At 47.2% G+C, this 25,979-nt stretch overlaps 1 protein-coding gene across 8 annotated transcripts in view; it reads left to right on the top strand.

Annotated features, from left to right (window-relative positions):
• LOC144772352 (sodium/potassium-transporting ATPase subunit alpha-1-like) overlaps positions 1–25,979 on the top strand; it is a 3,188,308-nt gene that overhangs the window by 999,353 nt on the left and 2,162,976 nt on the right. For all 8 annotated transcript variants that reach the window (XM_078656610.1, XM_078656616.1, XM_078656614.1 and 5 more), the window contains one exon: positions 17,773–17,832. In XM_078656610.1, coding sequence (XP_078512736.1) covers positions 17,773–17,832 — 60 coding nt within the window. The remainder of the gene's footprint in view (positions 1–17,772; positions 17,833–25,979) is intronic.

Here is a 25,979-nt window from a genome sequence, read left to right as displayed (position 1 = left end):
TGAAATCACCGTTGACGACCATATCGAGTCAAGCTCATCAACAGTACCGTGGATGAAGCCTCCGCCGTCAATGAAGATTTCTTCATCGACATCTGCGTCGTCGACACAGTCTACCGTCCCGTCGTCAACGACGACGACGGAAACATCAAAGATCCTGTCGACGTAGATCCCGTCAACGACCCCATCAACTAAGATCCCGTCAAGAAGATTCAAACAACAGTTCCTGCAGGTTTACCTTTACCTGCGCAGTCAACGCCTAGGTCATCAGGTCTTTACCAGCTTAAAACTTTTCAAAGACCTCTTAGACACGTATGTTGAGGAGGATGACTATGATGACGAAGATGATGGACCCTTTGGTACAGCTCACCATCCATCTGAATTAAACATCAAGTGTCAGGATGACGACAATGATGATGACTACCAAGACCAATATTATCAAGAAGACATTATTATCCCACATCATAGATTCCATCATACGGAAGTGCGCCAATGGGAATCAAGTCACCTCCCTCCAACACTCATTTAGGACTTACAGCCTATGTTGGTGGATTACCGACAGAGGTTTTCCCCACAACAGGCAGTTCCAGAGAACCCACACATACCAGCAATGGTTCCTGTTCCATTGATTCAGCCTGAACCTCCTGTTCCACCGGCCCCTCCTTCAGGTCTAGTGGAAGGGGCGCAAGATGACACTGCCTCCTCTGAAGATGAGGTTGAAGAGGGTGAATTGCCTGACAATACTAATGATCCGGATCCCTGGAATGACTACGTAATCCCTATGCCTTCTCCTCCTTTTCCTCTGCCTTCTGATTCTCCCCCTGAGGACATCGGGGGCTTTCATAATTTAATGCAACGGGCTGCAACTAGATTTCAGCTGCCAGTAGCAGTTGAATAGAAAGAATGTTTCTTTCATGAATTCAAGGAAGAGCCCAGGAAAATCACGAGAGCTGTCCCTATTTTAGACTATATTTGGCATGAAGGGGTTAAGATCAGGACTTCTGCGCATAGAGAAAAATACAGTGCCCCTGCCAACAGCCCATCCTGCTTCATTGGTCACACACGGCCAGACTCGGTGATTTCACAAGCCGCCCAACAGCGATCTAAGAATCCGGCAACACCTGTCACCACACCACCTGATAAGGAAGGACGTCGCCTGGACCTTACAGGCAAAACATTTTCGAGCATGGCAGCGGCCTTTATCAGAGCTTCCAACTCTCTAGCCATTATCAGCCGTTATGACCGTCAGATGTGGTCAGACATGGCGGGTCTCATTGATCTCATTCCAGAAGACCGTAGACAGGAGGCAAGAAAGAATCTGCTGGAAGGAGAACGTGCCGCATCGGAAACTATAGATTGCGCTTTGGACATCGTAAACACTAATTTGCCCCAGTATTGGAACTTTCATAGATTCCCATGCTTTGTACCATTCCCCCGTCGTCGGATTGGTAGCCTCGGTAAATAAAAAATACCATAGCAATAGGCACAAAAGAGAAAAAATAGGCCTAGGCCTCATCTCATTTTGTAGTTTATCCACCTCTTTGTGTACAAGAGCCCAAACTTTCTGCAACAACCAATCAGCATAGCCTCACCCCATAGAACCCTCCTGAGAGTGCCTCAGAGCCTCAGATTTTTCTACCGCACGTTGTGCTAGGGAGTCTCCTCTGAGCTCAGCTCAGTTTTTTCTCTACTACTTGGATTCTATTACTTTTTTCTTCAAAATTAAAATGTCTGACAAGGAGAAGAAAGCTTTATTTAGAGCTTGTGCTACATGTTCTAAAAGGAGGCTGTTTGTGGAGGACAAGCATAAGGACGGTATCTATTGCTTGTACCTTGACCACAAGGCCACAGATTGTAAAATCTGTAGGACTTTCTCCACTAAGACTTTAAGGGACAGAGAGGGCCGTCTGTTAACTTGGCTACAGAAGATGAAGTCTCGTAAGGAGGTAATTTCATCAGACAATGAGGACTCTTCTTCAGCTGCGTCCTCCAGAAGATCCAGAAAAAGGGGTAGGTCATCCCCTTCTACTTCTACTGAGCCACCTGTCAAAGCCTTGGAAAAGATCTCTGATAGGTCTGAAAGGGCTAGTCCCATTAAATCTCCTCACCGAGGTGAAAAGGAGAGGCAGGGACAGACAGCAGAGTCAGAAACAACCAAAAGAGTGAAAAAAGCTGTTTCTGTTACTTCTCCACCATCTCAGAAGGAGAAGGAGGGCAAAAAACCTTCTACTGTCCCTCAGGAAGGAAGACCTGACAAGAATCAGCGTCCGTCGATGACGAAATCAGCAGGTACGTCGACGACAGCTTCTAAGAAAGACCAAAGTACTTGTATGGCTCGTCGCCGTTTAAAGTGCCTGTTCCCTGCTCGTCGACGATGGTGTCTACATTCTCGACGTCGACGATTATGACAACGAAGGTAGTGTCGACGGCGGCGACGACGACGAGGTCGACGACGACGATGACGGCAAAGATGTTAATGACGGCGAGCTCGTCGACGATTAAGCCACCGTTGACGACGAAGACTCCGTCGACGAGATCTTCTTCTCCATCGACAGTTCCATCGACGGTCCTCCCGACGACGATTACACCGATGTTACCGTCGACAACGAGTCCGTCGACGAGGTCGTCGACGATCCAAAAAGTCCGCATTTCAATAAAAAAAAAAAAATAACCCCGGAGATGACTTCTCCTAGGCGGGTAATACCTTTGCCTCCCACTCTACTATTGGATGAGGAGTCCGACGAGGATGATAATGGGCCTTATGGCGATGCCTACAGCCCATCAGACTTAAATGTAAAATGTCAAGATACAGATTCGGAATACTATTATGATGAAGAGCGCCAATATGTGCAACAGGACAGGCCTCCACAGGCTTTACATCAGGACATGGTGACGATGCCGTCTTCTCTGATTTCGGATTTGCAATTAATGTTGCAAGACTATAGTGTAGGAGAGTAGGGTCTGCAATCCTATGGTCACCCCAGATTTTTGCTTTTTGCTTCACTGGTTTACGACTTTCCTTGGCTGTGGGCCTGCTAATCAGACCCACAGCCTAGCTGTTCTCTCTCTAAATTGACACCCATGTACTTTAGGTGCATTTACCAATTGGTATTGGAACACCTTATCAGCACCTGTACAGTGTACCTTAGGTACCCAGGGCATAGGTGTATCCAAGGCCTACCAGGGGCTGCAGCATGTATTATGCCACACCTGGCTGGCCATCTAAACAGACACAACTGGCTGGTAAGACAGCTGGGGCTAGGTGGTGTAATCACCCTTTGCTGTAGATATAGTATACCTTTATCTAACCCCAAAATGGACACATATACTCCTATCAGTCACTCCTATGACAGGCCTTATCAATCAGGAAGGCAGAGTGCTTGGAATTATGTGAGATGGTGCTCTAGCATGAGCTGAGCCTGTCTGCAGCTTGCGGAACCATGTCCTTATAGCTGTTCCATGATAACGCTATACCATATACTCTTAAGTGCATTATAATCCTCGCGGTTATTGCTAACTTTGGTATAGCATTATCAAAACATGTTGTGTAAGGTGTCATATGCTTTGGAATACTACCCCCTCGCCAGTTCTGGCGACAAGGGTAGCATTCCACCCTTCTAGAGGGATAAGACATGTATGTAACTGTAACCCCGGTTAAAGTTAAGCAGAGCCTCAGCATCACAAAATGGAGGCTGCCACCACAGACACAAGTCTGACCTCCTGCTGCTGGGAGTCCTTCGAGCGAGGGAGGCCTGGACAAAGGTTTTCCTGCCTTGGGAGGTGCTAGCACCACCCCAGACAGGATTTTGTGTATTGAGGTAGGGAGGGCTGAAAGGAATGAGACATGCCTGGGGCACACAAGGTGTCCCTGTGCATACCCTGGTTCAAACCAGTTGCTGGGGCACTCCAGCCCCAGCTCTGGCGCAAAACCGGACAAAGGATAGGGGGTGTAACCACCCCCCTTCCTGGTCCCACCCATGGGAGGGACCTAGTCGATAGTACAGCCCCCTTTAGCAGGATAAAGGTAGGAGCTGGTCCCATTCCAAATTAGATTATCCTGAACAACTCTACAAAGAAGAAACTCTGGACTTCGACTTTCTGCTCCACAGAAGACTGAAGAAATCTCCCTTGTGGCCAAGGAGTGACCACCCTGCAACTGCAGGCACCATCAAGCGTCCTAGCGGTTCACTTTGTCGTCCTTCCTGCCGGAACCAGACTTCAGAGCCCGACGAGACCCGGACTCCCAGACCTCTCCGACCTCTACCCACATCTGCAGCACGGCTGAGACCCGTGGGTGCGACGAGACACGTGGGACCGGCCATCTTGGAGAAACTGCACTTCGCCTCCAGCACAACTTCAGAGGCATCCTCGAGTAAGTGCTTTGGGGATTGAGAAGCCCCAGCCCCGAGCAGCTCCTGCACAGAAGACCAGCCCCCAGCATCCACGAGATCTGCGTGGGGCCCTTTTGCTTGATTGCTGCTTGATGCGTTGTCCGATCACTTGCCGGCTGGCTAGTGGCCTCCTAGACGATGACCCAAGAAATCTACACCGCTGGTCTGGTTGCTCCAGACTGGCCCTTGCTTCCTTCCAAAAGAGAAGCACCCCGGACCAGGTCCGCACCAGATGCCATCTTCACTCATTGCGTGGGTTGCCTTTGCCAAGGCCTGTTGACTCGGAATCCGGATCAGACACCGCCGACAGCGAGAGCCTGCGTGGGACAGCTCGTGCCTCCATCCTGGTCGTCGATGACACCTCCTGGTCCACGTGGCTGCAGAGTCAAGCGTCCACTCTTCACCTGATTGCGACGACAGCATCAGGTTCCTTCCTGGTTCCACACCGGTCACTGTCTAGTGACTTTGAACATTGTCCCCTCTGCTTTCAGGTCTCCCATCATCTTCGATCTGCCCTTGGATCACTCCGGACTTCTTCCTCCTGGTCGCCTACAGCATCTTTCTTCAAGGCTCCATTGACTTCGACGCGGAAACCCGACACACTATCACACCTATGCACCCGCAGCCCGTGGGTGAGGTAACGAGAGCATTTCGGTGCTCATAGGTAGGTTGACTCTCCTAGTGTCCAGGTATCCTATCATTTTAGTCGTAACTAGTCGGAACTGTCTTTACTCACCTTTTTAGTAACTTGTTGTGCCCATTGACTTTGTTCCGCATCTCGCGTGTGAGTTCACACTCTGCACACACGTCCCGTGGGCCTCCTCTCACCTAAGGTTAGGGTAGTGTAGTCCCAGCGATCCTACAGCCTCTGGGCATCTTCATTTCCTCTATCGATCTCCTTATACCATTTATTTAGTATATGGTTTGTCGTGCCCCTAGGGCACCATTGTAATTTGTGCGACTTATTGTATTTTTCGTAAGAGTATTGTTATGTGCTTAGCCCTCTGATCTCATAAAGAGTTCAGAGGTGTTTGTTAGAAATAAAAATATTGTTTATTTTCATAACAACCTGTGTGGTGTCCTTTCATCTGGTATTCAAGGGGTTATATGTGGTAAAACAGCTGGCTTCACATGCCAAAAGAGTTTAGCCTAAGACTGCTCTGTCCATGCTACCATTAGGATAGCTGGTCTATAAGGTTGACTTACAACCAATCACCATAAGGGTTGTTTGGACTGATTCAAGGTGATCACTAGAACTAGTGAGCATCATATATCAGGCCAACTTCTCACATATAGGAACAGGTTTCCTACGCAAACAAAAGTACAACAGGAGCGTCCTACTACTCCGTCTATTCCTGCTACTTCTGCGGCTGCAGTGACGCCTGTGGTTGCACAAGTTCCAGAGTCAACCCCTAGGGAAACTTTCCAAGAGGTTGTGCCTGTTCAGGATGACGATGTCTCCTCTGATGACAATCTTCAAGAAGATCCTCTTCAGGGTCCAGATAGAAACTTTGATGATGATGATGACCTTCAGGATCCGAATGCTCCAGTACCGGATACTGCTACCTCCCCTCCAGCTGATATTGGAGGTTTCTATAACCTTATGGAGAGGGCGTCTAAGAGATGTGGCCTGCCGATTACTACGGTTTAGACAGACTGCTTCCTTTATGACTTTAAAGAACCTCACAAAAAGTCCATTCGGTCCATCCCAATAATTGAGCACGTATGGTCGGAAGGCATTAAAGTCATGCAAAATCCGGCGACAGTTATCCCTGTTCTGCCCCGGCTGGAGAAGAAGTATAAAGCACCAGAGGGCAGCCCAGCTTGCCTACTTGGACAACCGAAACCGAATTCCGTTATTTCCCAAGCGGCCCAGAGTAAGTCTAAAAACCCATCAACTCCACTAACAACACCGCCGGACAAAGAAGGGAGACGTCTGGACAATGTGGGCAAAAGATTCTCGTCCATGGCCAGTGTCTTAGTTCGAGCTGCGAATGCTCTTGCCATCTTGGGCAGGTATGATCGCCAGATGTGGTGCGATTTGTCCCCATTTGTGGACCAGCTTCCAGAGGCTGCGAAGGATGAGGCCAGAAAGGTTTTGATGGAAGGAGAGCGTTCCTCTTCGGAAGTGATTGATTGTGCTATGGACATAGCTACTACTGCTTCTCGTGCTCTGGCGGGGTCGGCTGTCTTAAGACGTCAGGGCTGGCTGCGGGCAACCTGGTTTCGCCAGGAGGTCCCGAATAAGATCTTGGAATTTCCATATGATGGAGACATGCTTTTCACAAAGCATATGGATGACGCCCTTCAAGGTATCAAAAAAGACACGGACACAGCTAAGTCCTTGGGCTCTTTAAATTACTGTAAGGTTCCATTCAGAGGTGAGAGGGGCAGAGGTATTTCCTCATATAGAGGTGGCAACCAACAGCAGTACTCTTCTTACTCGCAATCCTCCCAATCTTACAAGCCCCAATACTCCAATCAACGCCGAGGCCAGTCGGCTTCTTTCTCTCGCCAACCGCAGAGAGGGCACCAAGGTCGTCAAGGACGAGACAATTCTAAACGACAATAGCGGCCTCTCGGCTCTTTCTACTGTTCCTACCCTTCCGATGACATCAGTGGGGGGCAGGATTTCTCATTGTCTAAAGAGTTGGAAAATTATTACATCAGACCAGTGGGTCCTAAATATCATTCAGAGTGGCCACACTTTGGAGTTTCAACATCTTCCTCCGAACAGAGCTCCAGGCGCCAACGAGTCCAAACATCTGGCCCTGCTACGTCTCGAAGCCCACCGGTTTTTCATCAAGGGGGCAATAGAACCCGTACCTCTTTCAGAAAGGAGGAAAGGGTTTTATTCCAGATTCTTCCTGGTTCGCAAGACAACAGAAAAATGGCGCCCCATATTAGATCTACGGGAGCTCAACACCTATCTCATCAAGCTCTCCTTCAGGATGGTCACTCTCCAGGATATTCTTCCTTTGCTAAATCCAGGAGATTACATGGCAACTCTGGATTTAGAGGATGCTTATTTCCATGTGCCGATCCACCCAGCTCACAGACAATACTTGCGCTTCACAGTAGGCAAGAGCCATTTTTAGTTCAAAGTACTTCCTTTTGGCCTCCGGTCTGCGCCAAGGATATTTACAAAGGTGTTGGCTCCGGTGGCAGCATTCCTCAGGAAACAACCTCTGGAAGTTTTTCCCTACCTGGACGACTGGCTGGTCAAGGCTCCATCTTTCCAGGGAACTTCCAAGGCCATCTCGACCTGTATCCAACTATTCAGCCATCTGGGCCTTCAGCTCAACAACGACAAATCAGTTCTTCAACCATCCAGGACTGCAAGGTTCCTAGGATCCATGCTGGACACAACACGCTGCAAAGCGTATCCAACAGAAGAACATCAAAACAAATTGATGTTATCGGCTCGCCTCTTGATGAAGAGGAGATCCCTGTCAGTACGGCTTTACAAGTCTCTGCTCGGATCGATTTCATCCTGCATACCAGTGATTCCGCATTGCAGGCTGCGAATGCGTCCTCTGCAGGAGCAGCTCGACCAACAATGGCGCCAAGCGGAGGGCTCTTTCGACGACAGGCTTACTGTGACACCAGCAATGAAAAAAGCATGCGAGTAGTGGTTGGTGAAGGACAACATCGCGAAGGGGTTAACATTCACACTTCCGCCTTCTCCCATGGTAATCACCACGGACGCCTCTTTAGACGGCTGGAGAGCGGTGCTCCAGGAGCTGCACGTGAGTGGTCACTGGGATTCAGTTCAACGCAGGTGCCACTTCAACCTGTTAGAACTCAAAGCCATTCGATTAGCCTTACAGGCTTTTCTGCCGCAAATTCGAACACGTTCAGTGCTGGTCCGGACGGACAAAACAACGGTCATGCACTATATCAACAATCAGGGCGGGTCAAGATCCAAGATTCTCTCCAAAGAAGCTCAAGTGATTTGGGATTGGGCGATTTTTCACAATATTGCTCTGAAGGCAGAACACCTCGCAGGTCCGCTCAATATTACGGCGGATGCCCTGAGTCGACAGAAATCGATCAGCCGCAAATGGGAATTGAACCAAACCATTCTGGAGGAAGTGTTCTCGGTCTGGGGAACTCCGACCGTAGACCTGTTTGCAACTCTGGAGAACGCCAAATGCCGGTACTATGCAAGCAGGGATCACCATCCGGGGTCCTTGGGGAACGCGCTTTCGATTGCCTGGTACGGCGCATTCTTTTACGCTTTTCCTCCGATACCTCTAATCCCGAGTGTGAGAAGTTGGCCTGATATATGATGCTCACTAGTTCTAGTGATCACCTTGTATCAGTCCAAACAACCCTTATGGTGATTGGTTGTAAGTCAACCTTATAGACCAGCTATCCTAATGGTAGCATGGACAAAGCAGTCCTAGGCTAAACTCTTTTGGCATGTGAAGCCAGCTGTTTTACCACATATAACCCCTTGAATACCAGATGAAAGGACACCACACAGGTTGTTATGAAAATAAACTGTATATTTATTAATAACAAACACCTCTGAACTCTGTATGAGATCAGAGGGCTAAGCACATGACAATCTCTTAGGAAAAATACGATAAGTTGCACAAAATTACAATGGTGCCCTAGCGGCACGACAGACCATATACTAAGTAAATGGTATAAGGAAATCGATAGAAGGAATGGAGCTGTCCAGAGGCTGTAGGATCGCTGGGACTACACTATCCTAACCTTAGGTAAGTAATAGGAGGCCCACCGGACGCGTGTGCAGAGTGGTGAACTCACACGCGAGATGCGGAACAAAGTCAATGGACAGTACAGTTTACGAAAAAGGTGAGTACGGACAGTCTTTACTATCTAGGACTAAAACGACTGGAAATCTGGACACTAGGAGAGTTAATCTACCCTTGAGCACCAAAATGCTCTTGTTACCTCACCCACGGGCTGCGGGTGCATAGGTGTCAAAGTGTGTCGGGTTTCCGCGTCGAAGTCTATGGAGCCTTGAAGAAAGATGCTGCAGGCGACCAAGTGGAAGATGTCCGGTGCGATCCAAGGGTGGATCGAGGAAGAAGAGGACCTGAAAGCAGAGGGGACAGTGTTCAAAGTCACTAGCCAGTGACCGGTGTGGAACCAGGAAGGAACCAGGTGCTGTCGTCGCGATCAGGTGAAGAGTGGACGCTTGTCTCTGTAGCCACGTGGACCAGGAGGTGTCTTCGATGACCAGGATGGAGGCACGAGCTGTCCCACGCAGGCTATCGCTGTCGGCGGTGTCGGATCCGGATTTGGAGTCAACAGGCCTTGGCAAAGGCAACCCACGCGGTGAGTGGAAACGGCATCTGGTGCGAACCAGGAGGGTCCGGGGTACTTCTCTTTTGGAAGGAAGCAAGGGCCAGTCTGGAGCAACCAGACCATCAGTGAAGATTTCAAGGATCATCGTCTAGGAGGCCACTAGCCATCCGGCAAGTGACCGGACAATGCGTCGAGCTGCAATGAAGCAAAAGGGCCCCACGCAGATCTCGTGGATGCTGGGTGGCTGGTATTTGGTGCAGGAGCTGCTCGGGGCTGGGGATTCTCAATCCCCAAAGCACTTACTCGAGGATGCCTCTGAAGTCGTGCTGGAAGCGAAGTGCAGTTTCTTCAAGATGGCCGGTCCCACGTGTCTCGTCGCACCCACGGATCTCAGCTGTGCTGCAGATGTACGTTGAGGTCGGAGAGGTCTGGAAGTCTGGATCTCGTCGGGCTCTGAAGTCTGGTTCCGGCAGGAAGGACAATAAAATGAACCGCTAGGACACTTGATGGTGCCTGCACTTGTAGGGTGGACACTCCTTGCCCACAAGGGAGATTCTTCAGTCTTCTGTGGAGCAGAATGTCGAAGTTCAGAGTTTCTTCTTGTAGAGTTGTTCAGGATAATCTGTTTTGGAATGGGACCAGCTCCTACCTTTATCCTGCTAAAGGGGGCTGTACTGCTGACTAGGTCCCTCCCATGGGTGGGACCAGGAAGGGGGGTGGTTACACCCCCTATCCTTTGTCCGGTTTCGCGCCAGAGCTGGGGCTGGAGTGCCCCAGCAACTGGTTTGAACCGGTGTATGCACAGGGCACCTTGTGTGCCCCAGGCATGTCTCATTCCATTCAGGCCTGTCCTACCTAATACGCAAAATCCTGTCTGGGGTGGTGCTAGCACCTCCCAAGGCAGGAAACCCTTTGTCCAAGCCTCCCTCGCTGGAAGGACTCCCAGCAGCAGGAGGTCAGACTTGTGTCTGTGGTGGCAGCATCCATTTTGTGATGCTGAGGCTTCGTTTAACTTTAACCGGGGTTCACAGTTACATACAGTTCGTGTCCCTCTAGAAGGGTGGAATGCTACCCCCGTCGCCAGAATTGGCGAGGGGGTAGTATTCCAATTCGTATGACACCTTACTCGACATGTTTTGATAATGCTATACCAAAGTTAGCATTCAACCGCGAGGATTATAATGCACTTAAGAGTATATGGTATAGCGTTATCATGGAACAGCTATTAGGACTTGGTTCCGCAATCTGCAGACAGGCTCAGCTCATGCTAGAGCACCATCTCACATAATTCCAAGCACTCTGCCTTCAGGATTGATAAGGCCTGCCATAGGAGTGGCTGATAGGAATATATGTGTCCCTTTTAGGGTTAGATATAGGTATACTATATCTATAGCAAAGGGTGTGTACACCATCTTGCCCCAGCTGTCTTAGTAGCCAGTTGTGTCTGTTTTGATGGCCAGCCAGGGGTGGCATAATACATGCTGCAGCCCCTAATAGGCCCTGGGTACACCTATGCCCTGGGTACCTAAGGTACACTGTACAAGGGCTGATAAGGTGACCCAGCATCCAATTAGGTATGTACCTAAGCTACATGGAGTCCATTTTACAGAGAGAGCAATTAGTCTGGGGTCCTGAATAGCAGGGCCCAAGGCCAACTAGGTCGAAAACCAGCTAAACACTAGGCAAAAAGTTGGGGGTAACCATAGTCAGATATCCACCTTCCTACACCGAGATTGATCAGGAAAATCAAGGCGGAGCCGTGCAGAATGATCTTGATTGCACTGGCGTGGCCCCGCCAGTTTTGGTACACGGAACTCCTTCTGCTCTCTCAGGACCATCCAATCCACCTGCAACCGGTTCCTTCTCTGTTGTCGAGGTCTCAGGGTCAAGTGCTCCATCCGGACCTGAGCTCACTTCACTTGACAGCGTGACTCCTGAGTACAGGGAATTCCACAATCTAACCCTCACCTGGGAGTGTAGGGACATCTTGTCTCAAGCTCGAGCACCAAGTTCGAACAGAACTTTTAGAGCTAAGTGGAAAAGGTTCTGCCTCTGGTGTCGAAGGCAACACCTTCACCCTTACACTTCAGCTCTGCATCAGATTTTGCCATATCTTCTGTCGCTAGCTAAATCTGGATTGGCTCATTCTTCTGTGAAAGTTAATCTGGCAGCCATCGCAAGTTTCAGATGGACGTCTTCAGGTCCTTCGCTTTGGTCCACTAGAATTGTCGAGCAGTTCTTGAAAGGCCTGTTCAGGGTTTTTCCTCCAGTCCGTCGTCCTCCACCAGTCTAGCAACTTAATTTGGTCTTAGCCCAGCTGATGAAGGCACCGTTTGAACCCATTCACAAAACGGACCTTAACCCCTTCGGCGCTGATGACGAGCTCAGCTCGTCATCAGTTGCGCCGCTCGCACGAAAATCGCCGCAGCGCGCATGCGGTTAAATTCCTATCTTGGAAGTTAGCTCTTCTGTTCGCATTGACATCAGCCAGAAGGATTAGCGAGCTCCAGGCATTGACAATTGTGGAGCCTTTCCTGCAATTCAAACAGGATGTCCTCATCCTTCGGACGAATCCAAAGTTCATCCCGAAGGTTCCAACTGACTTCCATCTGAATGAACCCTTAATTTTGAAGTCTTTTTTTCCCCCGATCTACGACTCCAGCAGAGAGGTCCTTGCATTCTTTGGACGTTCAAAGGTGTCTAAAGTTCTATTTGGAATGCACGAAAACGTTTAGAAAATCCTCACAACTGTTTGTATCCTACAGTGCCCTGCAGAAAGGTTTTCTGCTATCCAAACACAGCATTTCTTGCTGGATTTCCAGTGCTATTCAATTTTTTCATCAACAAGCCGGCAAACCGCTTGAAAGAAGAGTCCGTGCACATTCCACAAGATCAGTGGCATCGTCAGTGGCTCTTTTTTCAGGAGTCCCTATCAAGGACATCTGCAGGGCAGCAACGTGGAGCAGTACGCATACCTTCACGATGCACTACTGCCTGGATTCCTCTACGAAGGATGATGCAGCTGTTGGACAGGCAGTCCTGAGGAATCTTTTTCAATGAGAGGTGAGCTTTCCCTACAATCCCTCATTCCTGTAATGCACATTTTGTATCACTTGTGATATTCCTTGCTAAGATTACAAGTATATATATGTTTGGTTTTCCAATCTGAGTATCTATGTGGCAAGGTGGTAATATTCTTATAACAAAATGTGCTTTCATGGCTTCCTGCTAGCTACTCTGATACCAAGCATGGGGATCTATGAAAGTTCCAATACTGGGGCAAGAAAACAAGTTACTTACCTGTAACTTTGGTTCCCCAGTATTGGTAACTTTCATAGATTCCCATGCGCCCACCCTCCTCCCCTGGGAAAGCTCGGCCTTTTTTACTGAGATAGTGGCTGTTGCACAACGGCTACGAAAATCTGAGGCTCTGAGGCTCTCTCAGGAGGGTTCTATGGGGTGAGGCTAATCTGATTGGTTGTTGCTTTACTTTGGTCTCTTTTGCAAAAAGAGGTGGATATGCTACAAAAGTGAATGAGACCTAGGCCTTTTTCTTTCTCTTTTTACCTACTGCTATGTTATTTTGTTTACCGAGACTCCCATTCCGACGACGGGGAATGATACAAGCCATGGGAATCTATGCTGATTGGTTGTTGCAGAAAGTTTGGGCTCTTTTACACAAAGAGGTGGATAAGCTACAAAATGATATGAGGCCTAGGCCTAATTTTTCTGTTTTGTGCCTATTGCTATGGTATTTTTTATTTACCGAGGCTCCCAATCCGACGACGGGGAAATTATACAAATCATGGGAATCTATGAAAGTTACCAATACTGGGGAACCAAAGTTACAGGTAAGTAACTTGTTTTCTTCCGTCAGCTAGCAGGAGCTGCAGTGCTCAGACGCCCGGGATGGCTTAAGGCCACCACTTTCAGACCTGAGATGCAAACAAAAATTCTAGACATGGCCTATGCCGGAGAGTCTTTTTTTTTAGGAAAGCACATTGATGAAGCCCTCTTAGCTATAAAATCTGTCACGGATACCGCACGATCATTGGGCACCCATCAGTACAAACGCAGAAATTTCAGAGGAGCAAGAGGATGTGGTTTTTCATCAAGAGGAGGATACCAAATCCAGCAGAACAGGCAATATCAATCTCAGTACAGACAGCCTTACAACCAGTCCTCATACCGTCAAGATCAAGGCAGAGACACTAGCAGGAAGCAGTGATCTCCACAGGGTGCCAGCCATTTTACCCTCCCTACCCGTGGGCTCGTAGATTTCAGCTTTTGTTAACAAGTGGCAGGTAATAATTTCAGATCAATGGGTTCTAGACCTGGTGACCAATGGCCACACCCTCGAATTCATCGAACAGCCACCTACTACTCCGCCCAGGGGTACCCCTCCCCCTCATCATTACTTATTATTCAAGAAAGCCTTAAGGATGCTTCTCAAGAATGCCATGGAGAAAGTTCCATCATCTCAGAAAGGAAGGTTTCTAATCTAATTTCTTCCTGATCAAAAAGAAGTCAGGGGATTGGCCACCAATTCTAGACTTCCGCAAGCTCAACAAATTCCTCAAGAAACAAAGTTTCCGAATGGTCAGACTTGCCGAAATTTTAAGTTGTTTAAACAAAGGAGATTTTATGGCTTCTCTGGATATGAAAGACGCATATTTCCACATACCTATCCACCCCAAACATTGCAAATATCTTCGCTTTACAGTTCTCAGTTGAAGGTGCTCCCGTTTGGGCTGAAATCAGCTCCAAGAATCTTCACGAAGTGCTTGGCACCAGTAGCTGCAGCGCAGAGATCTCGAGGAATACAAGTATTCCCTTATTTAGACGATTAGCTGCTCAAGGGCCCTTCAGAGCACGAAACCAAGGTTGCCACAGAAGAATGTATACAACTATTCACTTCTCTGGGACTGATCCTCAACAAGAGCAAATCACAGTTACGTCCTCTCCAAGTCATGTCTTTTCGAGGAGCACAGTTAGACACGGTCCAGTGCAAAGCATTCTTGTCACATGACCACAAGATACGTCTTCAAAAACTGGCAACGTCAATTTAAAAAAGGTCAGTTTCAGTCCGAATGTTTGCTTCACTCCTTGGAATGTGCTCTCCAGCGATACATCTCATACCCTTAGCAAGGCTCAAAATGAGACCGCTTCAGGAAGAGCCGCACCTTCAATGGCAACAGGCCATGGGTTCGTTCGACGATACTATCAAGGTCACACAGCGCATGAAAATTTCTCTGCATTGATGGTCACAGACAGAGAATTTACCCAAGGCCTCACTTTCCTACAGACCATTTAAGACTTAGTTTTAACGACCGATGCCTCCATGGAAGGATGGGGAGGTCATCCTGCAGGATTTGCTTATTCAAGATGGTCTCATGTACAAAGACAACAGCATATCAACAGACTGGAGCTCTGCGCCATATTTCTGTCTCTCCAAGCGTTCCTTCCAAGGATTGCGAGTTCCTCGGTGCTGGTTCGTACCGACAACACGACCAACATGTATTATGTCAACAAACAAGGAGGAACGAAATCAGCTACGCTCTTGCAGGAGGCTCAGGAATTGTGGGAATGGATCACACTCTACAAAATAACACTGAGAGCCGAACATGTCAGGGCTCTCCACAATACCCTGGCGGACACTCTGAGCAGGTCTCAGTCGGACTGTCACGAGTGGGAGCTAGAGCAGGAGCAGGCGAACACAGTGTTCAAGACTTGGGGCAAACCTTCACTGGACCTATTCGCAATGAGGGAGAACAAGAAATGCCGATACTATGCCAGCAGGTTCCCTCAACAGGGATCAAGAGGGAATGCCCTGTCCATGCGATGCTCAAGGATTTGTGAGTACGCTATTCCCCCAATACCATTGATTCCGAAAGTGCTTCACAAGATGAAACTAGAGGGTTGCCACTTAATACTGATTGCACCCCGCTGGCCAAGGCAATACTGGTTCCAGGAACTCCTCTTACTGTCTCAAGACAGGTCCATTCGCCTCCTTCCGACTCCTACAATGTTATCGAGGGACAGAGGGCAAGTACTTCATCCGGACCCACAGTCCCTGCACTTGCACGCATGGATCCTGATTTCTTAGAGTTCAAAGATCTCAACATTGCACAGGAGTGTCGGGAGATTTTGGCCAAATCCCAAGCCCAAAGCACAAGAAAGACTTATCGCCTCAAATGGAAGCAATTTTTTTTACTGGTGTGAGGCTAATAATATGTATCCAATACAAGCTCCTGCTGAACAAATACTCCCATATCTGCTTTCTCTTGCTAAGTCCGGACTTACTTTTTCATCAGTCAAGGTGCATCTTGCTGCTCTTTACAGGTTCAGGAGATGCACAGACCTTCGCTCTATCTGCTCAACTTCACTTATCAAACAATTTATGAAAGGACTTTTCCGAGCCCTCCCTCCAGTGTGAGCACCCCCTCCAGAATGGGAACTCAACACCATGTTAGTACAATTAATCCCAAGTTCATCCCCAAAGTACCGACACAAGTTCACTTCAATGAACCGGTAAGATTAACAACGTTCTTTCCGGATCCATCCACTCCAACTGAAAGAGCATTACACTCGCTGGATGTTAAGCACTGTTTAAAATTCTACATACAGAAGACTAAGGACATCAGACGATCCAACCAGCTGTTTGTGGCCTATGGTCAAACTACTCTTAGAAATGCTGTAACAAAAGCAACAATAGCCAGATGGCTGGCATCTGCTATTCTTTTCTGACATGACGAGGCTAACAAACCGTTGCAGAGGAAAGTCAAAGCTCATTCGACAAGAACAGAATCAACGTCGACAGCTTTGTTTGCTGGAGTGACTCTGGAAAATATATGTTGTGCTGTGACATGGAAAAATGTCCACAAGTTCATGAAGTATTACTGTCTTCAATCTTCACATCAAGAAGATGCAGTGGTTGGACATGCTGGTCTACGCCATCTCTTTCATTAAGATCAGACTCAGGTACTTTTGCTCTTTTATGTATTATTAAATTTTTTTAATATTCATACTAATGTACAGATATATATGTCTGCAATATTTTAAATATTAGTACATATATATTTTATATTGTGCTTGGATATAGCTTTGCTTTCTTAACTCCTTGCGTTCGGCCGTGATTCTGCGCCTGTGCGGCTGTTTTAATGAGTGGGCGGGTTCATGACGGCCCCCAGCCGTCATCAGCACACGCCCACCGTGATGCATGACGGCCGGGGTCCGTCATCAGCATGCAAGGGGTTAAAGACTATTCCATTTTAAAAAAAAAGTTTTTTCAACCATTGTGGATGCTATTTGGGAGTTTATGAACCTGTGTCTCCCACCATCTGCAAACAACAGTATATGGTTATACTGCTCTCTACTCTGATTCAGGCATGTGAATCTTTTAAAGATACCCCAATAGTGGATAAGAAAACAAGTTACTTCACTGTAACTACAGTTATCCAGTATTGGTACCTTTCATAGATTCACATGCACCCACCCTCCTCCCCGGCTAGTCAGTTCTCTATAATCTGGGATACTTACTTCCCACTTGTGCTAGGAAAATCTGAGAAGAACTGCCTCTGCTGGGAAGGTTCTAGAGGGTGCTAGTAGCTGATTGGCTGGTACCAATCTTTGGTTCTTTTTAATATAATGATGTAGATAGGCTACTAAGACTTAGGCCTTAGGCTTTTTTCTTTTAGCCTACTACTGTTATTTACTCTTGGCACTACTTTTGTATTTACCGTGGGACTCCCACCTCGGCGGCGGGGAATGATTCAGGCATGTAAATCTATGAAAGACACCAATACTGGATAACTGTAGTTACAGGTAAGTAACTTGTTTTCTTATTCGGCTGTGGTTTAGATACCATTTGGAGAGCAGGGATCGCCACTGTCTTCAGAGGCCCCTGTCTTGAACTTTAAGTCAAACTTCCATGTGCCAGGTGATTCTGCTACATTATGAAGCCTTCTCAATGAGGCGGCAGCAGAACACTGCAAGGGGCACCTCCATGACCTATTGGTTTAACGTTCAGATTCAATTTACATTTGCCACCTACAGTCTGAAGCGTCTCTCTAACCTGTTGCTGTCTCTTTCTCACCTTTAGGATGAACACAAGATGACCTTGGAAGGGCTTGAGAGGAAATTTGGAACCCACCGGACACGTGTGAGTAGAGACATCTTTTACAGAATTCAGTTCACCTGGGATTGGGCTGCACAATTCCCACTATTGTTTACTAGAGGTAGTAGGAACTGAAGTGGTGCACTAGTTTAAATATGTGATACTCAAGCTGTGCTGTTGCACTGCCAAAGGGTGACTCTCTCAATGCTCCTGCAGGCATCTTTTCTCATAGTTAAATAGGGAATCCAAAATCATCTCATTCTAGGTGATACTGTATCCATATACTCAGGGAATCAGATCACTGACAGAATATCGACGACAGAAATGTCGACCTAAAAATATTGTGACAAAAATATTGTTGTAAAAAAAATCTAAGTCATATCTTCACAATGGTAAGTACAAAACAAATAAATTGAGAACAAAACTATTGTTAAAAATGTCATTGGTAAAAATATCGTTTTTTTAAAATGTTTAAAAAATAATGTAAAATAAATTAAATAATACATATAATAAAAAACAGTTACAATTATTAGATTTTTTTAAAATCATAAATAATAAATATAATGTAAAAATAAATTAAACATACATATATATAAAATATTACTTACTTTACATCTTTAACTCAACTTGGGAGCCTGTCCTCAAAATGGCGACTCCTTAGGGATAAGACGTGCTGACTCCTGACTGGTGAGTGCCCGTGAGGCAGGGTACGGCGATTCTGCCTTCAATGCGCTGTCCGCAGTGGTTGTGAGGCACGCTGCATATAGAATTTAACTTAAAAAAACTAAATCTTAACTTTTATTTAACTTGGTGCCTGACCCCGGAGTTTCTAGGACAGACTGCAGATCTGAGCATCGGGCTGTGGTTCCTGCCAGAGCTCTGCCCCTGTGGGTGCCCTCATCGGCTGACCAGATGTACTTAAGAAGCATAATTTTAGCCCGTAATCCCACCAACCCGAAAAAGTAAAATGTGATGGTCTAAAATGGCTGATGACGAGCATTCATTATCGTTAACCGCGCCTGACTCCAACATGGCGGCCTTGCTGCTGTATCTACAGGAGGGACAGTGGCTGCCCACTCCAACTGATGATCTACTTCCTTCTCCACCAGGGATGCTCCTGATTGCTCATACACCCAGTCAGGCTTGACTCCAACAACAAGGGGCATGAGCATCACCCTGCGCCTGACTCCAAAATGGCTGCCACTGATCCCATCTAGTTTAAGGGGAAGTGGCTGAGGCTGTGGATCACTCACATGGATCTTGACTCCTGATTTTCGGTCACCTCCTGATCATCTCTATAATTCCAGCAGAGCCCGAACCGCATGGCCGAATCCCGGTGGAGCTGCACCGACAGCTATAGGGGAGACTGGCTCTGGCGCACCGCTTTGGCCGTCACCTACCCAGCCGGACCTCGGACATATGTCTCGCTTTTTTCTCCGCTGCTATCTCCTTCCAATTGGTCTCCCAACTCCCCCTGTTCTTCTTGAATTGATACTCGTCCGGCGGAGCCCGAACCGCATGGCCGATTCCCGGTGGAGCTGCACCGACAGCTATAGGGGAGATTGGCCCTGGAATACCGCTTTGGCCGTCACTTACCCAGCCGGACTTCGGACATATGTCTTGCCTTTTTCTCTGCTGCTACCTCCTTCCAATTGACTGCCAGCTCCCCCTGTTCTTTTTAATCCTGACACTCGACTTACCAATAACTGTATTGAATTTGTAATTTTTCTTGTTATTAATGTGAAATTTCTGTAACTGGTAACACGCTGTTTCCTCATGTAAAGCGCTCTGATACCTCCGGGTCTAGCTAGCGCTATATAAAACTCTAAAATAAATAAATAAATAAATAATATTAATAAACCATTATAATAAATTATACATTGTTAGAAACATAATAAAAACAAGCATTTGCAATGCAATAGGCCTTGCATTTGTGAGAGTTTGAGCTATTGGCATTGTAAATGACAATGCCTTTTTCATATGTGATTTGAAAACCTTCAAGCGGTGCGCAAACACACACTTTATACTTGCGCAAACATACAATTTGTACTTATAGTCGTTGCCTACGAGAAGTAAGGCTGGTACTAAAAGAGGCACAGTTACTGCCAGCATGCTTCTCATAAGCAAGAACTATAAGTACAAAGTGTGTGTTTATGCACCGCTTGCAGGTTTTCAAAATACAAAAAAAAAGGCAGTGTCATTGACAATGGCAATAGCTCAAACTCTCACAAATGCGAGACCTATTACATTGCAAATGGTTGTTTGAATAAATCGCGGCACTAAGGAAGGGCATCCAACAGCTTTTTTCCTTGTACTCTACGTGATCTGCTCCTATGCACTCTCTTATGAACTACGGTTGACAGATAGTTTGCATATTGGTTGACCAGAGATCTATGAATTGATGGAACATATTGAGACACCAGCATTTCCTTGTACCATATGGTAGAGTGCTAGAATGCTGCTTGTCAGTAAAGGAATTTTAAGGCATTATTTCCACTTCAGAGACACACTTGCTGACTAATTGTGTGTATGTTGCAGAGTGACAATGAGTTCTCATGTGTGGGTCATATTGCAATGATCATGAAACATTCGGAATGAATTACCTGCTTGGAAAGGTTTTAGGACTGTGAGTACTATTGACAGTGGGAAATCGGTTAATTTTACCATTGCATGTGTCGAGGTGAGGTAGATGGGATGACATTTTTCGTGTTGCTCAGATTGCTTGCTAGATGTGAGGCTGTCCATAAGGGTGGAGGCTGTAAAATTGGATTATCTTTGGCACACACCTATAGCAGAAATTGTTTTTTGGTGTCTTTGAGACATAGAAAGCTCCCTCTAACCTCTGAATTACGTGAGAGACTATAAGAGGCAATGTTCTATCTATATTGTGTTAATGGTTATAGAACTGCTTTCCAAGCAGATTCATGTGTTTTGACAGATAGGTGTGCATAAATGTAATTTGAATAGTTTAGTGCATTAAAGCTAGTCTGACTGGATTTGGTGTAGAGTGTATATTCTGTAACGAAGTTTCAGATGCCAGTTGTTTGGAACCGCAGCCTATCCTGTGTCTCTCATATTTTACTATGAACCATTTTACTTGCTACAGTGACACTCAATTGAAAGAAAATGTGTACGGTAAATGATTTCAAATCCATACAATGCGTTTCAGTACAACCGGGGCTAGTGATGTCAGACATAAATCCAGTAGAGGAAACCGTGTGCGTGATAACATGGTGGTCATTTTGAGTTTGGTGTCCTCTTTTTTTTGTGTGCAGATTTATATAGCATGAACTCGACCCGAAGGTATTGGAGTGCTTATCATAAGCACCAGTTATGTTACACAAGGACACATTCATCCTCAATCCTCAGTTACCTGTGACTGTCCTTTACTAACATAATCTCCTATGCTCATTGACCCCATAATTCTCCTAAAGCCCTAACTAAACCTTACACTCTGTTCTTCCCTTCCAACACTATCCCCTTACAGCCTACTCCATAAGCTCCACTTAACCCTTTACCAAGGACTCAGTTTAACTTACCCCAGGCTGCCATACATTCTATCTAGAGCAGCAGTTTCTCTAGGATGAGGTCCAGACCGAAAGAGTCATGCATGATGAACCAGGGAGAAGGGACTAAGGGGCCCATTACGATGACGGACGGAAGCCCATCTGCGCTGGTGGAAAACGTCCATTTTCCTGCTCCAGGTGCGGTCATTGCGACCACCAAATTACAGTGGTCCAACAGAGGCCATTTTCCATCCGCCGCGGTCTGTCAGGCTCCCCACGCTTTTTTGCGTATGCAAAGTTGGCGAACAGAGCAGGACCGGCAAGCGGAAACGCGTTCCGTCAGCCAACCAGATTACGATATTTCAACCAGCCCTGCCCACCGCCGCGTACAAACCACCATGTCACGGTTGGCTGAAACACAACAACGGAGAGGAAAAGCTGATACAGTACCCATCAGACCCACCTGAGCCACCATGGATCCTGCGCTACAGGCCTTCCTGCAGCTCTACCTGATGCAGATCCAGCAGACAAGAAGCCACCGCGTTCAACAGCAGAGGTAGGTACCAATCATCTCCACGCATGCAACCCCTGAACAACTACAACTACCAGCAAGCTTTGCGGCACCACGATGAATGTGGTAACCTACCAAATGCAAAGTGCGCGGCCCACCCAATCCCCATGGGTGACCCTCTGTGCCCCTGAAGGCAAATGGGGCCGATGCCGAGCCCCGCAGTTGCCGACCACGCACACCGGTATAACAAAAAATGTACGCCGCCAAAGGCTCGCATTGGCCGATAGCTTATTCACATAGTGTGTGCCACACTGCTGCGGCATGGAAGCTGCGACCGCAATCATGCAACATTCAATTGGGGCCAATGCGTGTCAATGCTGCAGAAGCCAGCTAACGCACATGCAAACACATTCTGCCTTAGCATTGTTGCCACACATCACAACTCATTCGCCTAAAGTGATTGTTGCACGAGGCACCCATACATATGAAGTAACCACACAGACACTGTACTAGCATGGGAGAACTGGCACAGGGCACGTGCGTCCGGCCAAGTTTGTCGGCATGGTCACATGTCCATTGACACCTGTGCTGGGTGGCTGTGGGGTGGGGGGTAAGCCAGCCCTCTGGGAGTGGCTGGTACATTAGTACAAGTAGAACAGTGACCAGCTGGTCACTACACTGGGAAGGTATGAGAGAGTGTGACCTTTGAGTCAAGTCTCCACACATGGTATGTCCAAGAAAAGGAGAGTGCAATTACATACATAGTCATGCCTCGTGGCCAGCATGGACTGAAGTGAAGGACAAAGGTCATTCGCACTGTACCAATGTAGTGTAATCAAACATCCAACCTGTGAACATCTCTTGAATGTCCCTTGACATCTGACTGGCGTCTCCTGGCCAGGGGTCAACTTGTGAAGGGCCAGTGTCGTAGGCAGACAATTAGAGGTGTCCATTGTCTGCAAATCAGACATGCTCGTAATCCCTAGCACTCACAACACACATACTGGTAAATGTAAATGTAAATGTAAATGTAAATGTAGTATACTTGTAAAGCGCACAGCTGCCCCAGCAACGGGGCGTCCCGGCGCTGTATAACTCTGGGGAACCCGTCCTGGCTTTCCCTGTGGGATGGTCCCTTGCTGGGAGTCCCCAAGGTGGAGCCAGGCATCCCCGGAATTGGTGGGGCCGTTGTGGAGATTAAGCAAGCTAATGCCCAGAGTTGCCGAGTGGAACCCCTGATTAGAGTAAGCACCGAAGCGAGAATTATCGAGTCCGCTGACCAAAGTCCACGACCCTGCCGCGTCGGGAATTGAACCCTGGTCCCGGGCTGACTTCTGCTCTCAGGCCTGCCGCCTCTAACCAGTGAGCCACACTACTCCACTACTGGTGTGGCGTGCAGTGTGCCTAGCCTCCATTGCCTGTCAATGTACCCACACACATCACAGGAGTGCACATGTGGAACAAACAAACATAGCTCTGACCGACAACATTGGTCATTGTCAGCCATGTGGGCTTGTATACACAATTCATGTGCATTTGTGCCTCATTCAGGTGAACATTGCAATATCTGTCACGCGAATTCCACACACACTCACACAGGACTGTCTCCATAATGTCCACATTTCTCTGTCCACTGTACTGTATATCCATGTAGCGTTGTCCAGATGACACTCACTGCCACCATCCCGTAATGATGTTGTGTATTGTGGGACTGAGGCTTGCGCTCATGCAGTGACAGCAGCTACATGAAACTTATCACTTATGCTGAGAAACACAAGTGCTGTGCCTTCTAACTACAGGGCAAGTCATCCTTGATGTAGTAGTGTACTATATGCCATGCACATCGACCTCTTTGGATGTCGAAGTGTCAGTATATCGAGTGAGTGACGAAAAACAAGGTCTGAATGGATTTCACTTGTGCATTTCACTTGACCATGAGCCTGTCAAAGTTGTGGTTGTGTGAGTCTCTGGGTAAGCTGTTCACCACATCTCATATATAACTCAGCCCATGCTTCTGTACCCCTACATACGTAGGAGGAGACCACCCATCTTTCGCACTGTCCCCGACCTGACGACGATGGAGGGCATCAAAATCATCATGAAATGCAGTTTGGATCGCCGCACACTACGGAACCTATGTGCCCATTTGGCACCCAGTTTGAAGCCAAAAAGAATATATCCGGCTGTATTGCCTGCTACAGTGAAGGTTATGGCTGCACTGCATTCCTTCGCTACTGGGTCTTACCTGTACAATATGGCCAGCGCCGGTGGGATGTCACAGCCCATGTTCAGCATGGTGTTGCTTGACGTCCTGTCAGCATTGATGCTTTACAAGGACAGACCTATCCACTTCCAGAGGAGGGATGATTTGGCAGCTGTGAAAGGGGAGTACTATGACCTGGGAGGCATTCCAAATGTTGTGGGTGCCATTGATGGCACCCGCATTGCCCTTGTTCCGCCACAGCCAAGTGAACACATCTAAAGGAACCGCAAACACTACCACTCCGTCAACCTACAAGTGCATGCCAGGTAAATCAAATCATCCCACACATGTGTGCTAAGTATCCTGGGTCAAAAACAAGGGGAGTTAGGCCCAGGGGACAAGGTGCAGGCAAGGCCATAGAATTATATTCAATAAGAGGGGTGAACCTGAGCCTTACATTATTTGTAGACGTAATTGAATTCACATTATGGTCAAACACATTGCTTTTTGTTTGATCCGGTATTTTTTTATACCTTTTTATTTAAGAAAGTTTCATTTTTTGCTCATTTATTAAAGCATGAAAAAGACAAGAGTCTAGTCCTATTCGAATTCTATACATTCATAAGACAATCATTACAACACTTTGTGAACGCACATAACTAAAAAATCAGTGCTATACAAGAAAAAGTCACGATGAAAACATCCAATACATTAATGCTCTCACACCAACTTAAATGGTGTACTAAATTACTGATCCTAGACCTTCTGGAATGTCTAAATCAGGTATCAAAGATCACACAGGGAACACTGTAATGTCTATAACAGGGAAAATTCTCTCAGTTAACAGACTGGAATTCAATGTGTCATTCCTCTTTGTTTATATCATATGCCAACACGTTTCGAATCCCAGACAATAAGTACGGGGACTTTCGTCAGGGCTCTTGAGTTTAGAAGCAATGGTATTTTCTGAAGATTAATGTTCTTCTCGTCAGTTTATTGCATCCACGGGATATACAGGCACGAAGTTGATGTGGTTTCTTTTTTGAGACAATAAGAATCCTGATGTTATCTATCGCCCATCCGATCTCAACAGCATCCTGTGTCTTCCCAGGAAGTAGCGCCACACAAGCTTGTAGTTGGTGGGTGCACGATCCATACGCCTCATCACTGATACTGTTGCTTTGTGCCCTGAACTGCCACATGATTTAGATGCTGTGCTGATAGGGTGCTATTACTAATTTTAATAATATCGGATTTTAGCTTTGTTTCCCCTGCACTTCTGTCACTTGATTAGTATGTTATGCTGCTGGCGTTTCGCTACTATTTTTAAAATCACCCAATTTCTTTTCCTGCTCTTTTGCACATTGTTGGAGACGGTCCCTACCTCCCTGAGGTTCGCCGCTCCCGCCTGTTGCCTACTTGCCAGCGCCCCGGTCCACCACGGGTTTTACCGTTTGTTGTGGAGGGCTCCGGCATACCCTGCCTCATTGTCCACTTCTGGGTCACGCGCTGCATTGCACACAGGCGCCGCCCTATTTAGGCTCCATGCTTCCTTCAGCGGGCGTGCGCCGAAGTCGCGCCTAAGTCCAGCCCGTCTGCGCCCGTCCGCGCAGAGTACGCGCCAGGGGCCAGGGAGGCTGGCTTTGTTCATCCCCAGGCAAGTCCACTTTACTCTACCCATGAGCTATCAGCACTTAAGCCCCATAGATTGCCCTGTCACCATACGCTTCCCCCTGAGGCGCTCCTCGGTGTTTTCAACTGCAGGTGCATGAGTAAAGGCAGCCTCTCTATTACCCTTGATGCCTCACTAAAACAGCCTATCTTTGAGTTGCAAAGGCCTCCTTTACTTACTATTGAAGCTGGCTTCCTTATTAATGCAAGATCTTTAGTTAAAAATAATATTGCTTTTAGCGATATTGTTTCCGTTAGGAAGTTCTCCTGGGTTTTTATTACGGAAACTTGGGCATCGGAA

This window comes from Lissotriton helveticus, chromosome 8 (genome assembly GCF_964261635.1).
Source record: "Lissotriton helveticus chromosome 8, aLisHel1.1, whole genome shotgun sequence".
NCBI lineage: Eukaryota > Metazoa > Chordata > Amphibia > Caudata > Salamandridae > Lissotriton > Lissotriton helveticus.
Note: the sequence above shows the minus strand (reverse complement) of the source record. Positions and strands in the feature narration are given on the sequence as shown.